We start from the raw sequence: 24,434 nt of genomic DNA, 5'->3' as shown, positions 1-24,434 counted from the left end.
TGTCTGGAACTTATCAAAAAATGTTAGTTCTTGTACCAGAAATGCAAAAACAATCACTTAAAGTGAAAATTACGTGTAGAATTCGAGATTTCCAGAGCTTCGGGAAATTTTGAACATTTCCCGTCCCGAAATTTACCGACTTTGTCGGGAAATTGTGAATTTTTCCCGTCCCGAATTTCGGTATATAAAAAATTTCCCGTCTCGACCCAAAAAAATTCTGTCCCGCACACCCCTAATTGAAACAGCTGCAGGCAGAAAAGAAAAAAGGGTTTCTTTGCACTCGGTCAGTCCGTTTCGTCTGCTGATGACGTCACGACTCATCCTTACCACCCATCGAGCATTATTTATACAGCATACTTGCACATGATGCATTTCAGTCTAATGTTCGGTTGAAAGCGTATTTTCCTCTTTATTCGTGCAATTCCTTTCTTCGTCCTTGATCAGAAATCTCTGATCAAGTAATAATTGCGAGGCAGGTACATTTTTCGGCGGTTGGTCTTATTTTTCTTTTATTTTCCAACCCTTTTTTTCTTACAGTACGTAACTTCTCTACATCTTAGTCTAATCGCATCGATGAGAATGAATGATGATTTGATTAAATTGATGAAGCCACACGTAGGCACCAGAACTCGAACCTCCGCCCATGGCGAGATCGAGTCCAACGCTCGGCTACCGAGGCGATTTTTTTATGTTCCTCGCTGTATAACTTTCATATGAATGATAATAATTTACATGTGGCCCAACTTCCGAATGATGATCTCTCTGGTTATACATACATCAGTTCTATCTGATATGAATGTAATCGGAAGTTGGGAATGTTATACATTCTAAGTAGTTTAAACCCGTTTACTATTTAGCTAGAATTTCGAATAGAAACTTATTCTTGTCACTGAACTAGACATGTAATACAACAATTAATATTGCTTTCGTGTCTACTTGCCACAGTACTGGTATGCATGCACTTGTGTTTACCTTCTTTATACAATGCACTTGCAAAGTATTAAATTCACGTGATATTTTTAATTATGATTTCTTTCAAATTACAATTTATGTTCATAAACATACAAGTGTGAGTACTGCAGCATAATTTCCAGGATAAAATTTCTAAATTATTTATTACTTACTGCGGTAACAGTAGTATAAGCCGGAGACACAAAAAACTCGGTTGTTTTCAAATAAAAATCATTGCTACTTACCTCATATGCATACCGGAAGATTTTTCAAGCTGGCCATAACTTTTTTTCCATGAAAAACACGTTACTTTTAACATTATAATCATTTATTGGTCGTTGCTAATTCGGCGGGCAAATCTTGACTCACGTTGTCTATCGTCAGCTGATGTGCAGTCTTTCCAAACTTATGAACCGATAAATGCCGCACAAACTATTCACAAAAGGTTTTTAAGCGAAAATTGAGGCTAGACTCTACTTTACGTCCTTATCTGCATGGTGATTGCTTCTTTGCGTTCGCGGTGCGCGATCGTGGTGCGGCACCCGGCATCTCTTCGGGTAAGTACCTTTTTCTTTTTACACTTTCTGTTCACGTTAGCCCCACTATCCATTCACGGGGTCGAGGTATGCCTATGAGGTTAGGTTAGGCCTGTTAGGTTTGGTTCCATTAGCACTCATTTCACCCCTAAATATGTGCATCATCATCTAAAAAATTCCTTAGTACGTTCAATTGTGCATATTAGGACAACATCGGTTTTTCTCGATTTACTCCTTCAGGAAATTTTTGCTCGCTTTGGGATTTACGTTGTTGAATTCCTCATAAAATAAGCTTTCCAGCGATATATGACACGTAATCCTTAGGAAAAGGACGTAAACTAGAGTCTTACCTTTTATTGGAAAAAAACCCGCTCACACGTCATCTTGTCAAACTTCCGCGTGGTTGCTACACTGTGAGGGGGTTACATAACCAAACGCGTGGAACATTTGATTCACGTAGTCGACGGTAATGGCGGCACGAGCTATCGCACAACGGAGATGCATGATTCACGAAAAATACCTTATTTACAGGCAAAATACGTACCACGATTATATAAAAAAATATCTCCGGCTTCAGAAAGTCCTCAAGAACACAATTCCGTAAGTACTTTCTCGTCTTTTCTCCTGTAAATTTTAAGAAATCCGTCTCCGACTTATACTACTGTTACCCTTACTGCTACTTACAAGTGGTGGAATATTGTTTGTACAGGCTTCAAAGTTTAATTCAAACCTGATACACAATTTTGAAAAAGACACATTCCTTAACCTCCTGCATGTTTTGAAAATTATCCAACATGGATTAATCATATCCTTCTATTATCTTTTTATATAATGACCAAAAGAAGAAAAAAAAACACTTGGTAACAGTTCGTTATATCGGATACACATTTGTGTTTCGCATGGTTCGTACTTACCGATTGTGTATTGCGGAACATAGTTCAAGGTGCCATTATGCTTTTTACACGAAAACAAACACAATTTTTCACATAGAGAGTAGTTTTTGTTATTCTTTTTTTCTTCCATAACACACAATATGGTGTTCAGAGGTTGACTATCATTGTAGGTATGCAGTGTTTCCAACCTTCTTCACCGAAAAATACCTACTATCATGTTCATCACGTGTGCAAATTGTACATTATGCACGGATAGCCCCACGAACCGTTTCCGATAAGGTTAGGTTTGGTTAGATTATGCAAGCATAGTTAAAAAAAGGGGGGGTTGGAAACACTGACAGGGGGTTACGTAATCAAACGTATGCAGCATGCAGTTCACGTAGTGAAGGCAATTGCACTTGTGCATCGGTGAGATCATTTCTCTTGAAAAATGCATGATTTCCCGGTCAAATAGATTCCACGATGAAAGAAAATACCTCGACAAACATTGGAAACCTTAGAGAAACTCATTTCCATAAGTAGTTTCTTCTGTAAAAATGAAGAAATGTGTCTCCGATATAATGAACTGTTACCAAACACTTATGGTGGAACTTTCAAACTTAGGTCTTGCACATATTTCCTGTCCTTATGCTTGTATTATCTCGATATTTATAATTTCATGCCCATTATCTTTGTGATGTTATAGAAAGGGAATGTTAAAAATATATATATGTTCCTGGAGTTTGTGTGGAAATACAGTGCGTCCATTTCGATCTGCAGCCGAGAGATCGGGAGAAACGTGGCGGGCGGCGCTGACGGAGATGCCGACATTTGAGGCCTGTAATGCCCGCTTATTTTTGTGGACATCTTGCAAAACGAGCACTAACCTGTGTTATAACACGCAAAAGTTCTTCTGTAATTCTTCCAAGTTCCACCCTTATATACACAAATAAATACGCTTTAGAAATTATATTAAGAGCCACAGATAATACTCTGTAAAACATTTTAATCATAGTTTTGAGCAGTAACGTCCTGCTTAAGTTTATATCCTTGAAAGAGTTTTGTGTCGATGGGGATCGTTTGGAGGTTTCGAATGTGCAACACTGTATCAAGATTACGCTGCAGACGAACCGTTAAAAGCTAATGGTGTTCGTGAGCTTCCTTGCAATCCGAAATCTCCTAGCTCAAGTTTTTTGTTCCTTCTTGACTACAGAGCTGCGAATATAGTGGCAGGCAGATGTAAACCAAGAGCGTGTTAATTTCGTACTGTGCGTAAGAGTGTTATTCTTGGTTACTTGCCGTTACTTGTTTGTGTTATTGCAGTGTGTATGTGTGTTGTGTCAGTCAGACGATTGGAATGCCAGCCGCAAGGTTCTCGTTAGAACAAAGAATTTTTATGTATGACACTTACGTGAAAACAGACTCGTGTCGAGACGTGTGTAGGCAATTTGTACAGAAATTCCCAGGCGTTTCACCTCCACATAGAGATACGGTTAGACGTCTTGTCCTTAAATTACGAGAAACTGGATCGTTAAATTTTAAAACACCTAAGCAAAAACGACGGATTCTAACCGAAGCAAAACTCGATGAAATTGGTGCAGCGTTAGAACGTTCTCCAAACAAACCTCTACGCCGTGTTTCACAGGAGATGGGCGTGTCAAAATCATCAGCACATACAGCCACTAAGCTACTAAAATTAAAACCGTACAGAGTTTCTATAGTGCAAGAATTACGGCCCCCTGACAACGTAAGTAGAGTAAATTTCTGTAATTGGGTTTTGCAGAATATTGTAGATGGTATTGTTGATCCACAGTTAATAATTTTTTCGGATGAGGCATGGTTTCACTTGTGTGGTCATGTTTGTTCACAGAACAATAGATACTGGAGCACTGAAAATCCCCGAATAATACACGAAGTTCCGTTACACGATGCAAAAATTGGTGTGTGGTGTGCTGTAAGTGCCAAAAGAATAATAGGGCCTATATTTTTTGAAGACACAATAAATTCAGAGAGGTACCGCACACAAATACTCGCGCCGTTTTTTCAGTTGTTATCAGATAATGAGAGACAATATGGGTATTTTCAACAAGATTCGGCCACAGCCCATACCGCCGCTGATTCTTTGAATGCTATAAGGGAGGTGTTTGATGACAGAATAATTTCAAGAGGTTTATGGCCTTCACGTTCGCCAGATCTTACCGTATGTGACTATTATTTGTGGGGAACCTTGAAAAATAGAGTCTACCGAAATAACCCTCATAGCATCGACGAACTAAAAGACAATATAAGGGCAGAACTAGGAAGAATTACGGACGATGAACTTTTGCGTGTGAATCAAAATTTCATCAAACGATGCCAGGAATGTGTGAATGTAGGTGGACATCACTTTGAACAACTCTTATAACACAGGTTAGTGCTAGTTTTGCAATATTTATATAAATGTCTGCATATGTCCATAAAAAATATGCGGGCATTACAGGCCGCAAATGTCGGCACCTCCGTCAGCGCCGCCCGCCACGTTTCTCCCGATCTCTCGGCTGCAGATCGAAATGGACGCATGGTAGTAATGTTGTAGGTACCGGTATATCTTTTTATAGGAAGGGTGTTAAGTTGACTACAGGATGAGACGACGAGCAGGAGTTGCTGCCATACAGAAACATAAACTGACTCAAGAGAAGTATCGAGACAAGGGATCAGAATTGCAGGAAAACCAAATTGAACAGGTATGTGTACGAAGTACCTGTATACCAAAAATACATAAACTTATACTGTAGATCATTTATAATAGGATACAGCAATGAGTATTCTACTAGTAATTCCTGACCATAAAGTAACAGTTCAATATTTTGGATGTAGCTCCTTTATCAATATACTGGTTGCTTTCTCCATCTTTCAATTCAATTATCCTTTCTTGAAGGGTGAGGTTCAGCCTGTAGCTGTTCTGCCATCTTTGTCACTTAAGAGTAAAGTGGTTGTTAGTGAAAAAAATTTAAATTATATTTTATAGTAATGCATAATGGTTAATGTTTTGCTGTATAGCATGTTTAACTTTGATCTTTATTTGCAGTTATTCAAACAGTTAGAGGTTTTTCAAGGAAATCTTGAAGAATTTGCAGCTAAACATAAACAAGAAATTAAGAAGAACCCTCTTTTTCGGAAACAGTTTCAGGACATGTGTACTTCAATTGGTGTTGACCCTTTAGCTTCAGGAAAAGGTATTTTTCATGTTTTCAGTTCAGCTCTGTGAATTACTGGCCATTGATCATTTTAGCGCACACACAAGCATGCATATGTATATTCATATGTTCATTCCAGACAGTTTGTTTTATGTCCACTATAGGCTAATCAGGACTAGACCTAACACCAATATCAAAACTTTTCATCCTGGTATCATCATTATTAGGGAACGGAACTTTATGTGCTAAAAAACACAGAAATATTTATTTTTTATGTGTCATAAATGTTGAAAATATGTGATAAAAACAGGAAAATATGTGACAAAAATAAAAACATTTGGTAACAAAAACAAACTATAACATGCATTTTAAACACCTGAAATTAGTTTCTAAATGATTACCTCTTAGCGAGCAATTTTTTGGAAGAGTTGCAGTGGATCACCATAGTTTTTTCCAAATTCTCCATTGTAAATCTGTGACGATTATCTCTGAAAAGCATCTTATATTGTGAGAAAGATCGCTCCACGTCACAAGAAATAATTCTTGCATATTTGAATCACGAAATGTCACTAACGCTGAAGTTTTCCAAAGCTTCCTCTTCCTCTACTTCACTTTCCAAAACACATGCAATTTGGCACAAAGTTTGAAAACCTTGTTTTTTCCCAAAAAATTCTGTACATTTAGACACTTAGATCCAGTGAGTTCTTGCAGTTTCGATTCTACTATACGGACTTTAACAATGGAAGCTGCCAAAGTGTTCGCGGACGATTCAAGCTTTCATATGGAATTAGAGAGAATGGACAGGTTTGTTGAGATGTATGCCAATTCGACTTTTACGGAGGGCTCCATCAACAGTTCTTGCAGAATTCTTCTTTTTCGAGATCATTTACGACAGATACAATTTTTTCAAACTTCTGGGCATAACATCTGCATCCAACCAAGTGCCCCATCGCGTAACTACAGGTGTAGGGGGAAGGGGAACCTCAGGACATTTTTGTTTAAAATTGTCTATTCTTCTAGCCAACTTGATAAAAACTTTCTTGCCATTTGAAACCAGTTTATCGACATTGGGATAAAGAGCTCTTATCTTTTCACATATTCTATGCAACGCATGGGCCACACATTTAACGTGCACCATTTTGGGGTAGCTAACGGCAAGGCCTACTGCAGCTATTTTCATGTAAGCTGCAACATCTGTCACGAGGAGAAGAACATTGTCAAATGTTATGCCTTCCGGCCACAATAGCTGCATTGCTTCATTAAAAAGCCTTGCTATCATTACTTGTAGCCAGCCCCAGCTACTACTTACAGCTATTTTCTCCCAATAGGATCGTAGGCGAGGTGCCAGAAGTCTGCCAGCGAGGGTGTTCAAAGACAAAACAAACCTAGCACTCTCGATATGAAAGAGGTGCAGAGTAGCCTATAAACATTTTTCCTTCGAGGATTTCGAGGTGGATGAAGTAAATGAGCGATTTTATGTATTTAAAATGAAAATTCGCAAAATATGTATTTACATACGGAAAACTGGAAAATATGTGTTTTTATGTAAAATAAAATTTGCTGTGTTGACATATAAGGCTATAATCAGAATTTTGGCAAAAATGAGGGTCTGTATCTTATCGCAGAAAAAACATTTAATTACCTAAAGTTCCTTTCCCTAATCATTATACATATTTATTTTTTACATGAATCAATTACTATACATGCTCATAAGCACAAACTGAAGATCTGCATCATTGCTGTGGGACATATTTTCCATCCCATTTATTTCCATGTGTGTGTAACAGTTCCCATAGTTCGCTATGGTTGTGACATAATTAGATCTATAAGACTCTACTATACTAATAAGATTCCCTTCCACGTTTTCCTCCTAATATTCTGAGCTATGCTGCCCTCACTGGTTTTGATTTGAACTCTCAGGCTAGCACAGCAGAAGACATTCAAAGATTTGGAAACAAGTTTGCTTTAAAAAAACAATGCAAGTGGTGCTTTCTCTGCTATTGCTTTCTGCACACTCTGGCAGTTAGGAAATTTATAGCTTTGACCTTGTAACGTGCATTTAATGCATATTACAATTTTGGGTGTTTGTTCTGAAGGAAGTAATAGCCAGTCAAAAGAAATTAATCTTGCCAGTTACTCAGCACTGGGAGTTAAGATTAGAAACCTCCTCCACGTGTGAAGGTTGAAACTGAGATGGCGATGGCTTAGCATATCACTCAAAGGCAAGAAGGCCTTGGCTATGATATGACATTGGTGTCAATCATATGATCAAGTGTCAGTCATCTGCTGTCATTCAAGTGATATCATCACACGTCATTCATATTATGTCACCCCTCTAGATGTGACAAACATCCCGTGCAAATGTACTTGGAAGGTTACACGTGTGTGCCTGACAAGGCCTTTCTCCTAGAATTAGAAGTGTTTGCGAAGATAGCCACCAAAACGGAAAGATTGACAGGCTGAGTAATTAGGCAAGTTTAACCATGAAATACAAATACTGAAGATTTGAGAGGCAGCTATGTTGAGTGTGTTGAAACGCTGTCCGATCTGTTACCATGTTGGAAATAAAAAGGTAAGGTTACAAACTAAGTTCAGTGTTTGTTGGAGACTTAGATGCTCCTTTTGTTATACAACTTAACTGGTAAGATTGGGTTATTTCCTAGCTAGGATTACGGTACTAACAACCAATGTTGAGGAATTACATGTTAATAAATCTATATTGTTCCGAATTGCGAGTGTGTCTAATATTACCCGGAACTATTGCCCTCACGAAATGTCTCTTACTAGAAGAGTGACATTTCAACCTGTGCCTGTCATCCACCAACTATCTGCAAACTCAGCCATCTCCTAGATGCAACTATACCGCATTTGTTACAACCTGTCCCGGTTCCCGTGCTAGCTGGTCGCTGGCTTTTCTCCGTGCTGGGGAAAGTCAAAGCCAGGCAGCCAATTAAAATATACGCAACGTCGCAACAACGTCTACGTAAGCGCCTCTCTTCTGGCTTCCATTCGCTCCTCGCTGGCCAGCAGACGATTTTTTTCTCGTTTCTCATTGGCATCGAAACTGTCGAGCGATCGCTAGCATGGGAAAAGGGACAGGTTCTAACAAATGCGGTATAAACCTGGGCTAAGTATGCAGTTCAATTAATTATAAAAAGTGATGGGATTGGCTCAGCTGCAGTATTTTATACTCTTCTCTATGAATTTGTAGCCAATGCCTTTAATCTGAACATTTCAGCTTCAGTTCCTCAGGAGGAGACTTGAACATCAGCTCTGACACACACTCCCTTAGAGTAAGGTGACTAGACATCTGGTATTAGCTGGGACAGTTCCCTTTTTTTAGTCTCTTTCCTGAGTTTTTTTTTTTTTAATGTAAATGTGGGACTGCCCCTTTTTTTCTGACAATCACTTATCGGCATAGAATTACTGCAGCAATACACCTTTTCTACTGTTCCTATGAACTATAACATTGTTGGGTAGAAATTATTTCACATTTCAATGTCAATGATGTACCATATTCCAGTTTTATTCGTCTCCCCGATGGCGCAGTGGTAGCGTCGTTGCCTTGTAATCAAGGGGTACCAGGTTTGATACCTGGTGGAGGCACACAGTGGTTCGGATCCCACTGTAAATTGTAGGTCCAGTCCCGATTAGCCTTACTGTGCATAAAGTGGACTTAAAACACCAAATCAACCCATCCAGTTTCTTCTCTGTGTATGCAGAACTAATGCCTCCACTGTTTTCATGCAGGAATTGTTTGTGTACAAGTGGTAAGAATGTTCTTTCAGTACAAACTTTGAAAGCTATGTTGATTAACACTTAGAGTGCTGACCTCTAAGTTGCTCTCCGTCCCAAGAATGCTGACCATTTTCACTACATTTTAAAAAATCATCTCAAAAACTAAAAATGTAAAATGTATGTAACATACACTGTTGAAAAGTTTGATTCTTCCTCTTTATTTTGATATATGATATGTTACAATATAACCACATGGCTACCTTGAACGTTTCATCATAAATGATATGAAATGTACTGAAAACAAAAAGTTGACAAGATATATGGCATGCAGTGGCGGCGATTGAGTCCCAAAATGGGGGGGGGGGGGCAAATACAGTATATTTCCCTTTGTAGATATGATTTAGCATAGTGCGGGGGCAAAAGTAGCGAAAATTGGGGGGGCAACTGCCTTTAATTGCTGGCACTGTGCAGTGGCGGATATTTGGCCCCAAAACTTGGGGGGCGTGGGGGCAAAGACATTAATTTCCCTTTGTAGATAAGATTTAGCATAGTGCAGGGGCAAAAGTGGTGAAAATTGGGGGGGGGGGGAACTGCCCCTAATCGCCGGCACTATAGAAAAGGGAAGCAAGCATATCGCTATCAGACAACAACGCGAACAGAACAGTTATGAGTACCACCACCATCTAGTGGCAGTATGAGGAAGTACGATGTCCAAACTTTACTCAGTATTTCTAACTCCTTAAATGCACGGCAAATGACCGTTGAAATAAATTTTGAATTCAACTCCGTATACAGGGTGTTGCAAAATACCTGTTACAACGCTTGGGAGGTGATTCGACAAGTTAGAACAAGGAAAAAATGCCATGTGAAAAAATGTCGAAATCGGCACCATTTGCGAGTGACAGGCGTGCGAAAATCGCCCCACACCATGTGTAAAGCACAATAACTCAAGAAGGAAGAAAGATATCAATGTCGGATTGAAATAATACAAAGAAAGTCGTGCCTGACGAATACAATGGTGCAGCAATTGAGGACCAGTGTAAATTGCGCAAGGGGACTCTCAAAGAAAGTGGGGAATCCCCTGATGGAAAATACAAGAAATTTACTACTATCATCTACATAATGTTGAGATCGGAATGTAGCCAGTAAAAAATGACGACGTATGTCCACATGTCCCACTACTGCTGGGACACCGTCCCACACTCGGGAAATAGGAAATTCACTCGAAAATGACGCTATGCCATCAAATTACGCTCAGATTGATTTCAGCTAATTGATACAGAAAGCCCCACTAGAGGCGCTGTGAGTGTAGGTCACCTGTTACGTATTAGTGTTGGTGGATACTACGTAGAGAGTGTAGTCGACCGTTGTTTTTCCTGTCTTTATCTGCGTCTCGCAGCGTGGAGTTTAGTCTGGCGTGTGTGTATGGTTGAATTGCGCCAAGGAATATTGTACGTAGAGTACGTATTCTCGTGTTCTTTCTCGGTTTGCAACAACTGCGTGGACACCTGTGTTACATTACGTGGGTGCTAATCACGGTAGTTGTGATCCGGCACTCGGAGGGACAGTGCCCCCCGTTGCTGGGCAGTTCTCGAACAGGACAATGGTGGAGTACTCTACCCACGAGCTTGCTGATATGCATCTCGTTTATGGAGAGGCAAACCGAAACAGCCGTGAAGCACGGCGTTCGCATCACGAACGTTTTCCCAATAGGCGGTTACCAGTACATGCACTCTTTCAAAGACTTTATGCTCGACTGCGTGAAACTGTATCTCTACTACCCCGTAGGTGGGATTGTGGAAGACCCCGCACTGTGCGCACTGTGCAATTTGAAGAGGACGTGTTGGACGCGATACGAGACCGTCCTGACACCAGCACACGTGTCAGTGCTCGTACTCAACAAACCCACCATAGCAATGTGTTCCGCGTTCTTCAGGAAGAGGGATTGCACCCATACAAATTGCATAAGGTGCACCACATACTGCCCACAGACTTTCTCCTACGCATGGATTTCTGCCAATGGTACGTGCAACAAACTCTTGCCATTCCAGATTTCCCAACAAGAGTTTTGTGGACCGATGAGGCAATATTTACCAGGGACGGCATGTTCAATAGCCACAACAGCCACGTCTGGTATATGGACAATCCGCATGCAATCATTGTGCGCCATCATCAACATAGGTTCGCAGTGAATGTGTGGTATGGCGTAGTAGGTGACCACTTGATAGGCCCGTACATTTTGCCCTCTACTTTGTGTGGTGGGAATTATCGAGTGTTTCTACATGACGTATTACCTGAACTTTTGGAAAACGTGCCACTGGCAGGTAGACAACGTATCTGGTTTCAACACGACGGCGCCCCCGCACATTTCGACCAGGGAGCCAGGGCCTTACTCAACGATATTTTCGGCGATCGTTGGATTGGCAGGGGTGGACCTTTGCAGTGGCCACCTGGTTCCCCCGACCTCACACCACTGGATTTCTTTGTGTGGGGAGAAATGAAAAGGCTCGTGTATGAAACCCCTGTGGAAAGTGCTGAGGATCTCGTTGCTCGTGTTAGTGCCGCTGCTGGGACAATTGGTGACATGCCAGAGGTATTTGCGCGTACAAGACAATCAGTGCTTCGCCGATGCCATCTTTGTCTTGAAGTCAATGGCGGACATTTTCAACAACGTGTCTGAGTATACCGGTGTTTGTGAGCCCCTATCAGCACCGCATAGTGTCCTTTAGTGAAAGGTGCGATTGAAGATGCTGGATATCGCTGTACTTCATACCGTCGATCTGCATGTGCGGAGGTTGTGCGCTTCTCAGTGGAATCCCTTTCAGATGTGCTGTGCCTGGAAATGTTACATGCCATTGTGTGCGTTTTCTCGCCATTCTCCGTCTTCCTTCCTTCGAGGATTACCCACTTTCTTTGGGGAGCTCTCTTGTAGTATATGTACAGCCTGACGACATGTGGCCATTGTTTAACTTTTGTTTTTCGTACTGCAAAGTAGTGTGTCAACATTAAGGGATTGAAAACTATTTCTTATGATTTTCCATTTGGGATGGTGTCCAAGCAGTAGTGAGACATGCGACAAATTGGTTTCTTTTCTTCTTCGTACCGCAATGTGAACCGTGCACAACAGGAGATTTGCAGTTATTTTCCTATTTCCCGGGTGTGGGACGGTGTCCCAGCAGTAGTGGGACATGTGGACATACGTTGCCATTTTTACTGGCTACATTCCGATCTCAACATTATGTAGAAGATAGTAGTAAATTTCTTGTATTTTCCATCAGGGGATTCCCCACTTTCTTTGAGAGTCCCCTTGCGCAATTTACACTGGTCCTCAATTGATGCACCATTGTATTCGCCAGGTACCATTTTGTTTGTATTATTTTATTCCGACATTGATATATTTCTTCCTTCTTGAGTTATTGTACTTTACACATGGTGTGAGGCGATTTTCGCACGCCTGTCACTCGAAAACAGTGCCGATTTCGACATTTTTTCACATGGCATTTTTTCCTTGTTTTTACTTGTCGAATCACCTCCCAAGCATTGTAACAGGTATTTTGCAACACCCTGTATATACGTGATCCACACACTAGAGAAGTTCAGGAACTCCGTATATATACGTGATTAGCCCTCTAAGTGTTAATAAGGTGAATCACATGTAAAGGGTGTTACAAAGTGTTATTTGAAAAGAAGGATGTACTGAAGATCAACAAAATATCAGCCAGTCCCTGTGGCAGAGTGGCTAGCACATTGTGCTACAATGCCAGGGGTCCCAGGTTCGAATCTCAGCCTGCGCATGGATGATACCATCACTCATCCCCATCTTCGCAAATTAGCCAAAAGTGGAACAAATATTGCGTAATAAAATAAAGCAAATAAATCAAAACAAAATATCAATTAATGACTTCTAATTCTAAAGGACTGCTTGGTTGCAGTGTTCACCATATTGTGGTTATTTACACTGCATTAATTAATTTTTTTAATTAGCTTTCAAACATATTTAACAAAACCGTTTTTTATATTAAGATGTGTACATTTAGTCCAGTTTTTCCTTCAGAAAAATATGAAAAATGTCGTATTTTGTTTTAAAAATTTGGTCACCTTACCTTAGAAAGGATTTTCCTTCTTCCAATGCCCTGCATACGCACCTCCATAACTTACCCACCCTCTTGACATTGAGTACCTGTGGAGGGGGTTAAATGTGGCTGAACTGTGGTGCTATCATTCCACCTTGACTATAGCAGACGTTAAGACTGTGCAAAGTCTTTTTTCCATGCCCAAATTGACTCCGTGGTCTCATCCTCCACCCTCGATTTCAAGCGCATTTCAAATAATTTTGTCCCAAATGAAGTTTCAAAGGTAATTTTTAGAGATCTACGTGCTACGAAACATACATTTTTATAACATTAAAATTACTTATGTACGTACTAACATGCCTTTAAAAGAGACTCTATAGAGAAAGGTGGGTAGCCGGAGCGTAGCAGAGGCAGGGCCGCGATAGGTCAATTACCCCAGGGGCGGAGCCCAGAATCGGTGGGAAATTTGGAGCCAGCAATTTTTATGAAATTTCTTTGGGTATAGCCCTGAAAAACAGACTTTTACATATATCAATCGGTACGGGTGCTACGAAAGTAACATGGCCGCAAGTAGACTTCCACCTCGCAACTTGAAACGGCTACATCTCAACTTTAAATGACTGTACAGTTGTAAATACTTCTTTCCGTGCTCCAAAATTTTGTTCTTCGCAATTTGCAACACACAATCTTCATAAGAAAACAAAAATTCCCTAGCGAAATAGAGGGTGGAGGAAGTGACCACAGACCCCCCCAAATTTAACACCAATGTAATAAAGGAATCTTTGGTGAAAACTAGAGCTACAATTTGAGCACAGGATAGCGTGTAATTAACAATTACAAACGTGTATAAAAATCCTCTGCTTAGCATTAAAGTAACCAGCAATTGTTTTCTTCCCTTCTCTACTTAGCAAGACAACTACCATGGCATCTCCATGGACCCTTGAATAGAATTTCCGAGAACCTGTTGCTAATAATGTGAAAATCATGGAAAAGTGTTACACGTTGTTTTATTGTGACCAGCAAAGTTCACTGCATTATATAGGAAAATGTAAAAGTCAGCGTTACCCTGTGTGTATATAAATAATATAGAATATAATTAATATCTGCTAAAAGTGGTCACGAATTTTCATTTCATTTCAGGTTTGTGGTCTGTATTGGGAATTGGTGATTTCTATTATGAACTCGCAGTTCAAATTGTTGAGGTTTGTTTGGCAACAAACCATAAAAATGGAGGTTTAATTAGTTTGAATGAGCTAAGAGAAAAATTAATTAAAGCTAGAGGTCGAAGCACTTTACATCAAGAGATCTCAAAGTAAGTATTAATTATCTAAAAAGCATTAGCTTGTTTTGTTTAGAGTTTTTGCTTGTAGATTCAAGTTGGAGTTCATGACTAAAACTGCAGAACCACTTTAGAGAACTGAAAATTTATTGAATTATTTCTAGTGTTAGTAAAATTTACATACAACATGTAGCAAAAATGGTGACAATGAGTAAATTAATGCTGATGTGTCCTCCAGATAATGTAGTGGTTAATATTTTTAATTTGTTATCAAGAGGTCCTAGATTTGATCCCCAGCATAGGGAACATTGTAATGCAGTACAAAATTGCCCTACATTAAACTGTAACCAATATCTAGATAGTAGCGAATTCAGTTCACAGAGAAAATTGATTTGCATGATCTAACAGTAATTTTAAAAAAAAACAACTCTAAATGTACAGAGCTTGCAGAAGCAAGGCATTTTAGTCACTGCCGAGACAGGTGTGATGTCGAGCAGCTCATGAAGATAGCTGATTGTGTGTTACTAATAACAGTTGTAAGGATTTTTCAAATAATATTACTTGTAATTTGACCTAAACTTGACAACCCAGCAATTCTATTAATTTCAGTGATGACTTGTTGCGAGCAGCCCGTAAACTCCATGTGTTTGGTAATGGTTTCTCAATAGTTCCTCTTGGACATGGACAATATTTTGTTCAGTCAGTACCAGGAGAGTTAAGCATGGATCATACAGCTCTGTTGCAACAAGTTGCTTCATCAAGTAAGGCTTATACATCTGTAAGGTGTTTACAGGAGGAGCTTAGTAAGTACGAGCTTTTTTCCTATTTGCTGCCCTTCATTTTCCATCTTTGATACATGAATATTTTTAAGAGCAACCAACAATCAGGGAATATATTGATCTTGTTCTCTCTTCATTATTCCATCACCCAATAACACACATATTGTGATAATTCATGTTGGTGGACTTTAGATGTGGTAAGCTATTAATATCACTTTTTGCATGCATATTAATATTGTGATAAATTGAGAGAAACTGTATTCTGTGCCTAAGAGTAATGCAAATATGGAATGCTATAGCTGAATATGAAATATATATATATATATATATATATATATATATATATATATATATATATATATATATATATATATATATATATATATATATATATCATACTTGCTCTGATTGCATCCATTTCAATATGAGCATAGCATGCCAGTGTGGCCTTTTAAAATTTTGTACAAGCATCTAACTTTTGGAGGGGAGAGCCATGGTACCTGTATTTTAATCCTACATAATCCATCCTCCTTACAAGGTACTGTGTTAATCTTTCCACTTTAACAACAACTGTACACCTGAGGTCAAAAATAGTTATTATTTTCACATTTTACTGGAAATACAAAAAATTGAAAGTACCACAAAATCAGTATAGTACTAGCTGCCTGTACTTTTCCTGCTCCTTCTCCCTACATGTCCTACCTTTGTGTGTGTTAGCAGTAGCATATGCAGGATTTCATCAAGGGAGGGGGGGGGTTATTTCTAAAACTTTCTCCAAATTCACATTGCCATTGTTTTATTACACTTTAAATAAATAATAATAGTTATAATTAATTAACGAGGTGAAACATTTTAAGTGTGAAGAAAATCCATAAAAACAAGAACATATATTTAAATAAATTGAAATAATCAAAGTATGAAACTCATCCAAGGAGCTGCGGTAGTCTGGTCAGTAGGGTGTCTGACAACCACTCAGGAGATCCGTGATCGATTCCTGGAATTGGTTGCAATTTTTCCAGCTTTGTCCCCACGTAAATGTCCCCGATAATTTACATCCAGATTGTCTCGCTGTTCTTACAAACAAAACATTTTACAATAGTTAAAATTGTTGTAAATTGAATTCAGAAATGCAAACGTGCCACGGTAAAAATGGGAAAGTGGACTGGTTACAGTGTATTCTTGTTTGCCTAGCCTTTGTCTATACATTAGCCACTTACAACAAACCAAGAACTTTCTTTAGTTAATGCTCATTGTTCACACAAAAAAATACATGCTCATTGAACATTGTTGCAGATGAGATACGAAACAACTTTTTCTTCTTTTAGATCATAGTTGCCGTCATATTTTATTTTCAAGAATTCTGTTTATTTTCAAGGCATTCACTCTGAAAGACGTGTGTGTTTGGAATGCTGTGCTTTTCTCCATGCTGCATGGGAATAATAATTCAATTATTATTAGTAGTAGTAGTATTGACACAGATCTTTGACTGTGATAAATCAGCCATTTTAAATTTTTTCCACATAATTTTTCAAAATATTTAAAAAGCTCAAGGGGGAGTTTAAACCCTGTAAACCCCCCCCCCCCCTTGCATACGCCACTGTGTCTTTGTTAGGATTGAGCACTTTTATCCAATACCTGTGCTGACTTGGTAAATGAAATAATTTGCAGTAGTTCAAAATTTCAATATACTGTACCACATCAATATACTAGACTTTTCATTTAGAATATTCATAATTTCACATAAAATAATTATTTAATCATAATATCCATTAAAAAGGTAAAGTTCCCCTTTCATATACCACTATGCCATGAAGGCACATTTAGATGTGGGGGTAGGGCCCCATACATTCTTGATCTCATGCCATTTTGGAGGTGATGTGATCAGCACCACACTTCAGGCACCTTTAACCTTTCCAGGTGCCCATTGATTTGAGACTGGGTGAGCCCCAGAGCTGCTTTATGCAGGGACAAGGTTGGAAAAATTCAGACCTTCGATCACTCACCCCGGTAATGAAACCCAGGTTTCCCACATGGCAGTCAAGATGCCATACCGTCAAGACCACCACAGCTCTTATCATAATATCCATTTCACCTTGCCACGCATGTGCCAAGATAATTCATCATCCTCCTCCTTTGCCGTTTCCTGCCTCCGGCTGGGTCAGCATAAAAGTCAAGCCTCTCCATTTTTCCCTGGTCTTCCACCACTCCTATCTTTCCACGGTGTTCCAATCCAAGACTACTAGAAGGAAAGGCTGGGGTCAGACGTGCCTCTTTTTGCGACTGGCATGGGTGTGACATCATCAGCGGACAAAACCCAGATAAGCCTTGATCCCATACAGAAAGAAACCTTTTAACTGTTTGGAAAGGCTGATCTGTTTTGTTCTTTTTTCTTTTCTGGGTTATGCAGTGTTGCCCTTTATAATGCCTTCAGAGTGAGGTGTTGAGACATGTGATCTGCGATGAAAAAAAAGGAAACAGCGAGTGATAATATATAACTGAACCGAATGCATATAATGACTTGTTTAGTGAATTGCATTACCTGTAGTCTCGTTAGTGTGCCTCCTCGATGGCGCAGGGGAAGCGTCGTCACATTGTAAGCAAGGGGTCCTGGGTACGATACCCAGTGGCAACACAGTGATTTGGATCCCACTTTAAACTGTAAGTCCAGTCCCGATTAGCCTCTCTGTGCATAAAGTGGACTTATAACAACAATTCAATCAATCAAACCTTACTAGAGTTGGAAATTTCCCCTACCAAGTGTAATCCCCAACTAGAATTCACGTGGCAATTTAAGGTTTAATACTTAATAGCTGGACATTGTGCACCTCAAATAGTAGATAGTGTTGCCCAGAGATGACACTTTGGTCTGTCTCGTCTCGTGAAAATTCCATCTTTTCTAGTGTCTAGTCTCGAGAACAACACTAATAATACATAATAAGTGTTATAATGCCTTGGGAATCCACAACTTTCTATTTATATAGCAGTGATGCTTAAATGACAACATAGTCAACTTCCGTCCTCCATTGTTTATTCAGTTAAATTTTTATCATAACCCCCACCCCCCAAAAAGATTAGGTGGATGTAACCAGCTTCCACTAACCCTCCTGTGGGCACCCCTATTTCACAACCTACCGATTCAGATGTAAAGAAAGTCCCCCCCTCACTTTTTTCAGTATATCTTGATAAGTTTTCGTTCAAAGTATAAAGTTTTTTATAGTGTTTGTGAACTTCCTCACATTCCTCCTAGTGTAGTTGAAAGATTCATAGGACTCTGAACTGGAATCCTAATAAGAAAAATTAGTGAAGATATAAATATCAATAGTCGAAGCATAGTTACCAAATTGAGGAAGTTAAAATTAAAACAGCTCCTCCCTCACTCCTAAATATGAGCAACAGATAAGATTTTAGTTTTTACATATATACATAACTTTTGCTTTCTATCATTATTTGTTTAACAAAATGCATGACCAGTCATATTAACTGCAATTTTACATGAAACTTTAGGTTCCACAGAGAAATGTGATGACTTAAAAACTATTGATGCAATACAAATGTTAATACTATTGTTCTAAATGAAATGATGTATGGCATAATTGAAACCCTATTGAGATAATAAATAATAATACCGTATTTATGCGTATGTAGTACGCACCCTGGTTTGTGATGGGTAAAAGTTACAAAAAATGATATCTCATATATAATGCACAGTACAATCCAGTTTTAAGAAATATTTCCGTAGTTGTAGGTCATAAAGCTGTTGCTATGCTGATCAAGAGTGAATAACATAATACCTATTCAATGAGTCACCTGTTGCTATGTGGACCAAGAGGAGAATATCCTCTTGTGTAAACAATGTCTTCAACTCATGCCACCTCCTCCTCTCCCTCCACTGTATTTAACATCCCAAATCTTTCACTCTTTAATGACCATATTTATTGTAATAGTAGAAAGCGAGATCAAAATTACATTATGGATTTGAAGTGCCCAGGAAGTTATTTTCTATTATTTCTCACCCAACAAATACTGCTGATATGCATCCCATGTGATGGAAGGTGCATACTCTAATACTGGCAGAGTTGCACTGATTTTCTTGGTGTTGCAGAACATTACATTACAAAGTGAAAAATCGTGTGAAATGGCTTTCAAACTTTTATATGTGGTTTTGCTTATTCCTTCTTTACTTTTTCTAAAAGAACTTCAAAATATATACTTTTTCCGTTACTAATTAAACATTTATACGAGGCACATTCAGGACCTTCAAACTAGCAGTTAACAGCACAAGATTTATTCCATTAAGGAATTTACACAGTCTATATATATATTATTATTTGGCCAGTAATACATTTTAATTATTGTTTTCTCTTTCCTTATGTTTTCTTTCATCCAAAGCATTATAGAAATCAGAACGTTACTTCATTTTGTGATGAACTTATTTCAACCGCATTTCACATTAGTGTCGTTATCTTGAATGGAATACGGTTGCCATATTCAGAAATTGCAGGATTTAAGCTTTACAATGATATATAACATGATAGGGTTGCGTAAACATGAAAAATCAATGCAAGTCCCAAAATCATGGAATGACCCTGTATGGTTTCATCTTGGCTGTCTGGCACCACAGTTTTTGGGAGCAAAAATTTTGGAAAAAAGTGTGCATTATACATGAGTAAATATGGTAATAATCACTGTGTAATCCAAGTCAAAGGCATACGTTACCTCGGATCCTAAATTAGTCTGTATATTCAGTCCCAACTAGCTTCTGGGCATAACGAAGGATCCTTTTGTTCATAATTTCTGCTTTAATTCTGCTGCAAAACTGGGGTGTGGAGTGATCTGTCTGCCCGGTGACGTCACGCTTTCGTCAAGGACCACGTGATCAGGCATGGTCCCAGTCTTCTCCTTCTAATAAGTCATGTTTCCAATCTTGTCCTCTTCTCCTAACACTCTTTGCCTATATGTTTTTTCCACCGACATCTTGGTCTCTCTCTTGGCCTTACTCCCACTCCTTGTGCATTATAAGCTCTTACTGGTAGTCTTTCTGCACTCATCAACTTCATGCGTCCAAACCATCTCATCTGTGCCTGATCCAACCTGTCCTGAAGCTTCACCCTCCACTGTCTGTCTGATCTCCTCATTCCTTATTCTATCCCTTCTAGTCTTCCCCAACATACTCTTTAAAAATTTCATCTCCACTGCCTGCATTTTTCTTTTGTCTCTCTCTGTCATTGTCCAAGTCTGCTCCATATATAATTATTGGCACATAGTGTGTGTTATATGTTACTTTTTTTTTATTTATTTATTATTTATTTCTTCAGCACAGAATACATTTCCCAATTATGTTGAACATAATACACTGTGAATAAATAACAAGATAGAAGAGGAAAGAATACATGAAAGTATGAACGTCTATGTACACAATATTTACATCAATTTATGAACTTATTGTTGTGGTTATCTTTCTTTTCAGCACACTACGTGAGTCTTGTGAACATATCAGTCTACAGTTTTTAATAGTTCATTCACTGTGTCCTGCAAGCGCACTGCAGGTGAAAACCTATGCGTGTTGACCCTTGACCTCTCAGTGTAGAATAATTTTCGGTTTCTTGCACTGTGTCGGCCTACATTAAAGTTTATACTTTCTAACAGTGCAGAACACTCACAGCCGTGATTAAGCAGTTTCTGTAAAAAAGTGACATCACTGACGACTCTTCTGTTGAACAAAGTTTCCAGACCGAAATGCTTGCATAAACATGTATAGTTCCTTTTGTGATATTCAATGTTCACCTTGAAGCACAGCCATTTCACCAACTGCCTTTGGACGCTCTCCACTTCCTCTTGCCAAGTTTTGTACTGTGGATTCCATATGGGACTGCAGTATTCCAGTACTGGACCTTTGAGTGTGACGTATATTTTCACAACCATAGGCACAGAAAAATTAAACAGAAAATTTATTCTAATGAAACCAACTAGCTTTATACACCTTTTCACCAAGGCTTGATAATGGGTGTTGAACGACAGGTCAGATGTGAAGTGGACACCGAGGTCAGTGACAACTCTCGTACGCCTCACCGTCGAGCTGCCAATTTTAAACTAGTGTGTAATTGTTGTTTTCTTGTTGGTGAATGACATTACGTTGCACTTATTCACATTTATGATCATTCCCGTCTGCTTACACCAGTTTGCGAAGGAGTTTAGGCCTTCCTGCAGCGTGTGACAGTCATTCAGTGAGCTGATTGGATAGTACAGTTTCATATAGTCTGCATACATTAGAATATTGACTTTTTCCAGGTGGCTCAAAATATCGTTGACGAACAGAAGGAAAAGGTATGGTCCTAAATTGGACCCCTGGGGGACTCCCGACGAAACTCTTCTCTCTGCCGAGGCGAACCCGTTTAGTACAACTGCTTGTGTGTGATCACAAAGACAGCTTCCTAGTAATTTGTGCAAGTTACCAGAGATTCCAACACTAAGTAGTTTCTGGAGAAGGATGGAATGGTTTATTCTGTCGAATGCTTTGCTGACGTCTGTGTAGATTACGTCCAACTGTCCTTTGTTGTTTATACAGTCTGCTATGCTTTGTGTTATCACTGCTAAGTTCGTGCTTGTGGATCTGCCCTGCACGAAACCGTGCTGCTGAGGGGCTATGACAGTTCTCAGCTGAGGTGATTGAAAATGAGTGATTCGAATACTTTGGAGAATATTGGCAGAAGGGGGATTGGATGGTAATTGCTAATATTGTGTTTGTCTCCTGATTTAAAAACTTGGGTCACAAGAGCTTTTTTCCATAAGTGGGGGAAGAAACCTGTTTCCAGGATTTTATTGTAGAGGATTACTAACAGGGGAGTGAGTTCATTTGCACAAGCAGAAATGAAGTGTGAGGGAAGAAGATCTGAACCTGTGGATTTGCCTTTTTGTACGCCCTTAAGCTTTGATGTTATTTCCCCACTTGTCAGTGTGGGTTGCGGTATCGCGAGCAGGCTGTTAGTTTCCAGTGTGTTATCTAGCAGCTGGCATTGCTTGGGAGAATAGAAGCTAGAAAAATATTCAGAGAAGAGTTCACATGAGGATTCTGGATGTGTTGATGATGTTTCCTCATAGTAAAGATGGGATGGTATTCTACATCCATGCTGGTTAAATATTCCATATATTTTGATTTTTGCATCTTTTTAAAGTTTGATCTGTGTGCAGAAAATTCAACATAGTCACTCTGTAGTCGTGATTTCTTCCATCTTCTATGCTTTTAAGAGACATATTAATTGCCCATGAAACCAGGCCGGATATTTCCTTCGCTTATTATGAGCTAATGGGAGTGTCAAAATGATGAGAATAAAAGTTCATAGAAGGTTTCGCACATTTCGTCAACGTCGTCTGTCAGCTGCATAATGTCCCACGGCACACGTTCAAGTAGGCTCTTGATCTCAGAAATACTCGCTTTATGCCAAGCATATGAGTGACCACTTTTAATGTTAGCGGCCTTGGTGACACGAGATATGGCAACACTGCATTGTACCGCTACGTGGTCCGAGGGAACTGCGGATTACTCCAGTGACACGCTCGAGTGGGTTTCCATTGAGTTCACAAAGATAAGGTCTAGAGACCAGTCCTTGCGGGTGGGGAGGGGGTTGACTTGAGATAGGCCTGCTCCGGATAATAAATTTAGAAAGACCCGATTTATTCCTGAGTCTTTAATACACTCTGGATGTGACTTGTTTTCATTATTTCTTAAGTGGATGTTGAAGCTTATCCAGATATTTGGGAAGGGGGGGGGGGAATGTAGACATTTCCTAGATAAAGTTTCCTAATTACGTTCAAGGGGATTTCCACCCAAACTATTTCCATGTTGGTCTCGGCGTAGGTCAGTCTTCTCGCTCCTATGTCCGACGTAACAGCAGTCAGGATGCCACCACAATGATCCGCACATTCAGGGTACACATCTTGCCTATCATCCCTAAATACCATGTAATGGTCACTAAGCAACTCGCTGTTGTGCACAGAACTATCAAGCCACAATTCGGTGATGCAAATTGCATCGTAGTCAAAATCACCAGCAAAAGCCAGGTTAAAATCTTGTAGGAATTTGTTATTTATACTTCTGGCATTATGGTAATATATGTTAAACACTGCACTGTCATTCACTACCGATCCTTTAGGACCTGGGTTAAGCGACACATCACCTGATAGCAATATAACACAGAGTATGTCCCTAAAGGATGCACATCTCCCGTCACTGGGAACTGTTCTTCTCGAAGGCCGTGTGGTGACTCGTGTGGCAGACAAAAGCTGGCAAGAAAATGTTTCTTCTCACAGCACACTTCCAGAGCAGCACATCGGTCATTTTTGTCTTGTTTCTTGATGGTTTGCACGCCATAGCCCTGATCATCAAGGGTTGGACCATTACGAGGACAAAAACACATATGTATACAGTCTTTGTTACGGAGCTCACTTTTCGTTGGTACATCCCTGGTCCCTATTAATCTTCAAATGCTTTGATATAGGCCACTGCCAATTTGTCCTCTTCTGTTTACCTCCTCATCTATTCTTCCACTTCTCTCAATTACATAATTAAAATTCCCAAATTCCAGGAAAGTATAGGCTGATATCAGTGATTAAATGTGAACCGATACTGATACATAAGCTCAGCTGTAGTTTTTACTTGTTTCTATTTTACTCAAGAATGCCATGTATTTTCCACTGCTTGATATGTACTTGCATTTTAAGCAGCATGACATGCGTTTCTAACAGCAATTTACATTTCAGATTGGGAAGAAGAAAGAAGTTCAAGAGCTCTCAATCATATGGTGAAAGAAGGGTTAGGGTGGGTGGATGAACAGGGAGCAGAAAAACTCTTCTGGTTTCCAAGTTTGTTTGCTCCATGTATTCAGTCATCAGTAGATGGGTGAAGTGTTGAAATATATAGTGCTTGCAATAAGGACTTGGTTCAATTTTCTTGTCATAATGAATTGTGAAATTTTAATGTAAGTTTTAAATACAGTTTAAACCGAGTGTAACCCCGATTTTATGTTGTTGTTT

At 39.3% G+C, this 24,434-nt stretch overlaps 1 protein-coding gene across 5 annotated transcripts; it reads left to right on the top strand.

Moving 5' to 3' along the window:
• The first annotated feature begins 314 nt into the window (after positions 1–314).
• Positions 315–24,409, top strand: LOC145984342 (vacuolar-sorting protein SNF8-like). 5 transcript variants are annotated; one of them, XM_083117995.1, is made up of 6 exons: positions 315–476; positions 4,961–5,082; positions 5,427–5,574; positions 14,487–14,658; positions 15,235–15,428; positions 24,162–24,409. In XM_083117995.1, exons 2-6 carry the CDS (start codon positions 4,981–4,983, stop codon positions 24,302–24,304), a joined length of 759 nt encoding a protein of 252 aa, XP_082974121.1. In that variant the 5' UTR covers positions 315–476; positions 4,961–4,980; the 3' UTR covers positions 24,305–24,409. The 5 variants fall into 5 exon arrangements, with proteins under 5 accessions (XP_082974121.1, XP_082974118.1, XP_082974119.1 ...); XM_083117992.1 differs by having other exon boundaries at positions 4,957–5,082; XM_083117993.1 differs by having other exon boundaries at positions 315–491; positions 4,957–5,082.
• Positions 24,410–24,434: the final 25 nt, after the last annotated feature.

This window comes from Lepisma saccharinum, chromosome 2 (assembly GCF_977018435.1).
Source record: "Lepisma saccharinum chromosome 2, izLepSacc3.1, whole genome shotgun sequence".
In the NCBI taxonomy this organism is placed as follows: domain Eukaryota; kingdom Metazoa; phylum Arthropoda; class Insecta; order Zygentoma; family Lepismatidae; genus Lepisma; species Lepisma saccharinum.
The sequence above is the reverse complement of the archived record's forward strand: the minus strand, read 5'-3'. Positions and strand labels throughout refer to the sequence as shown.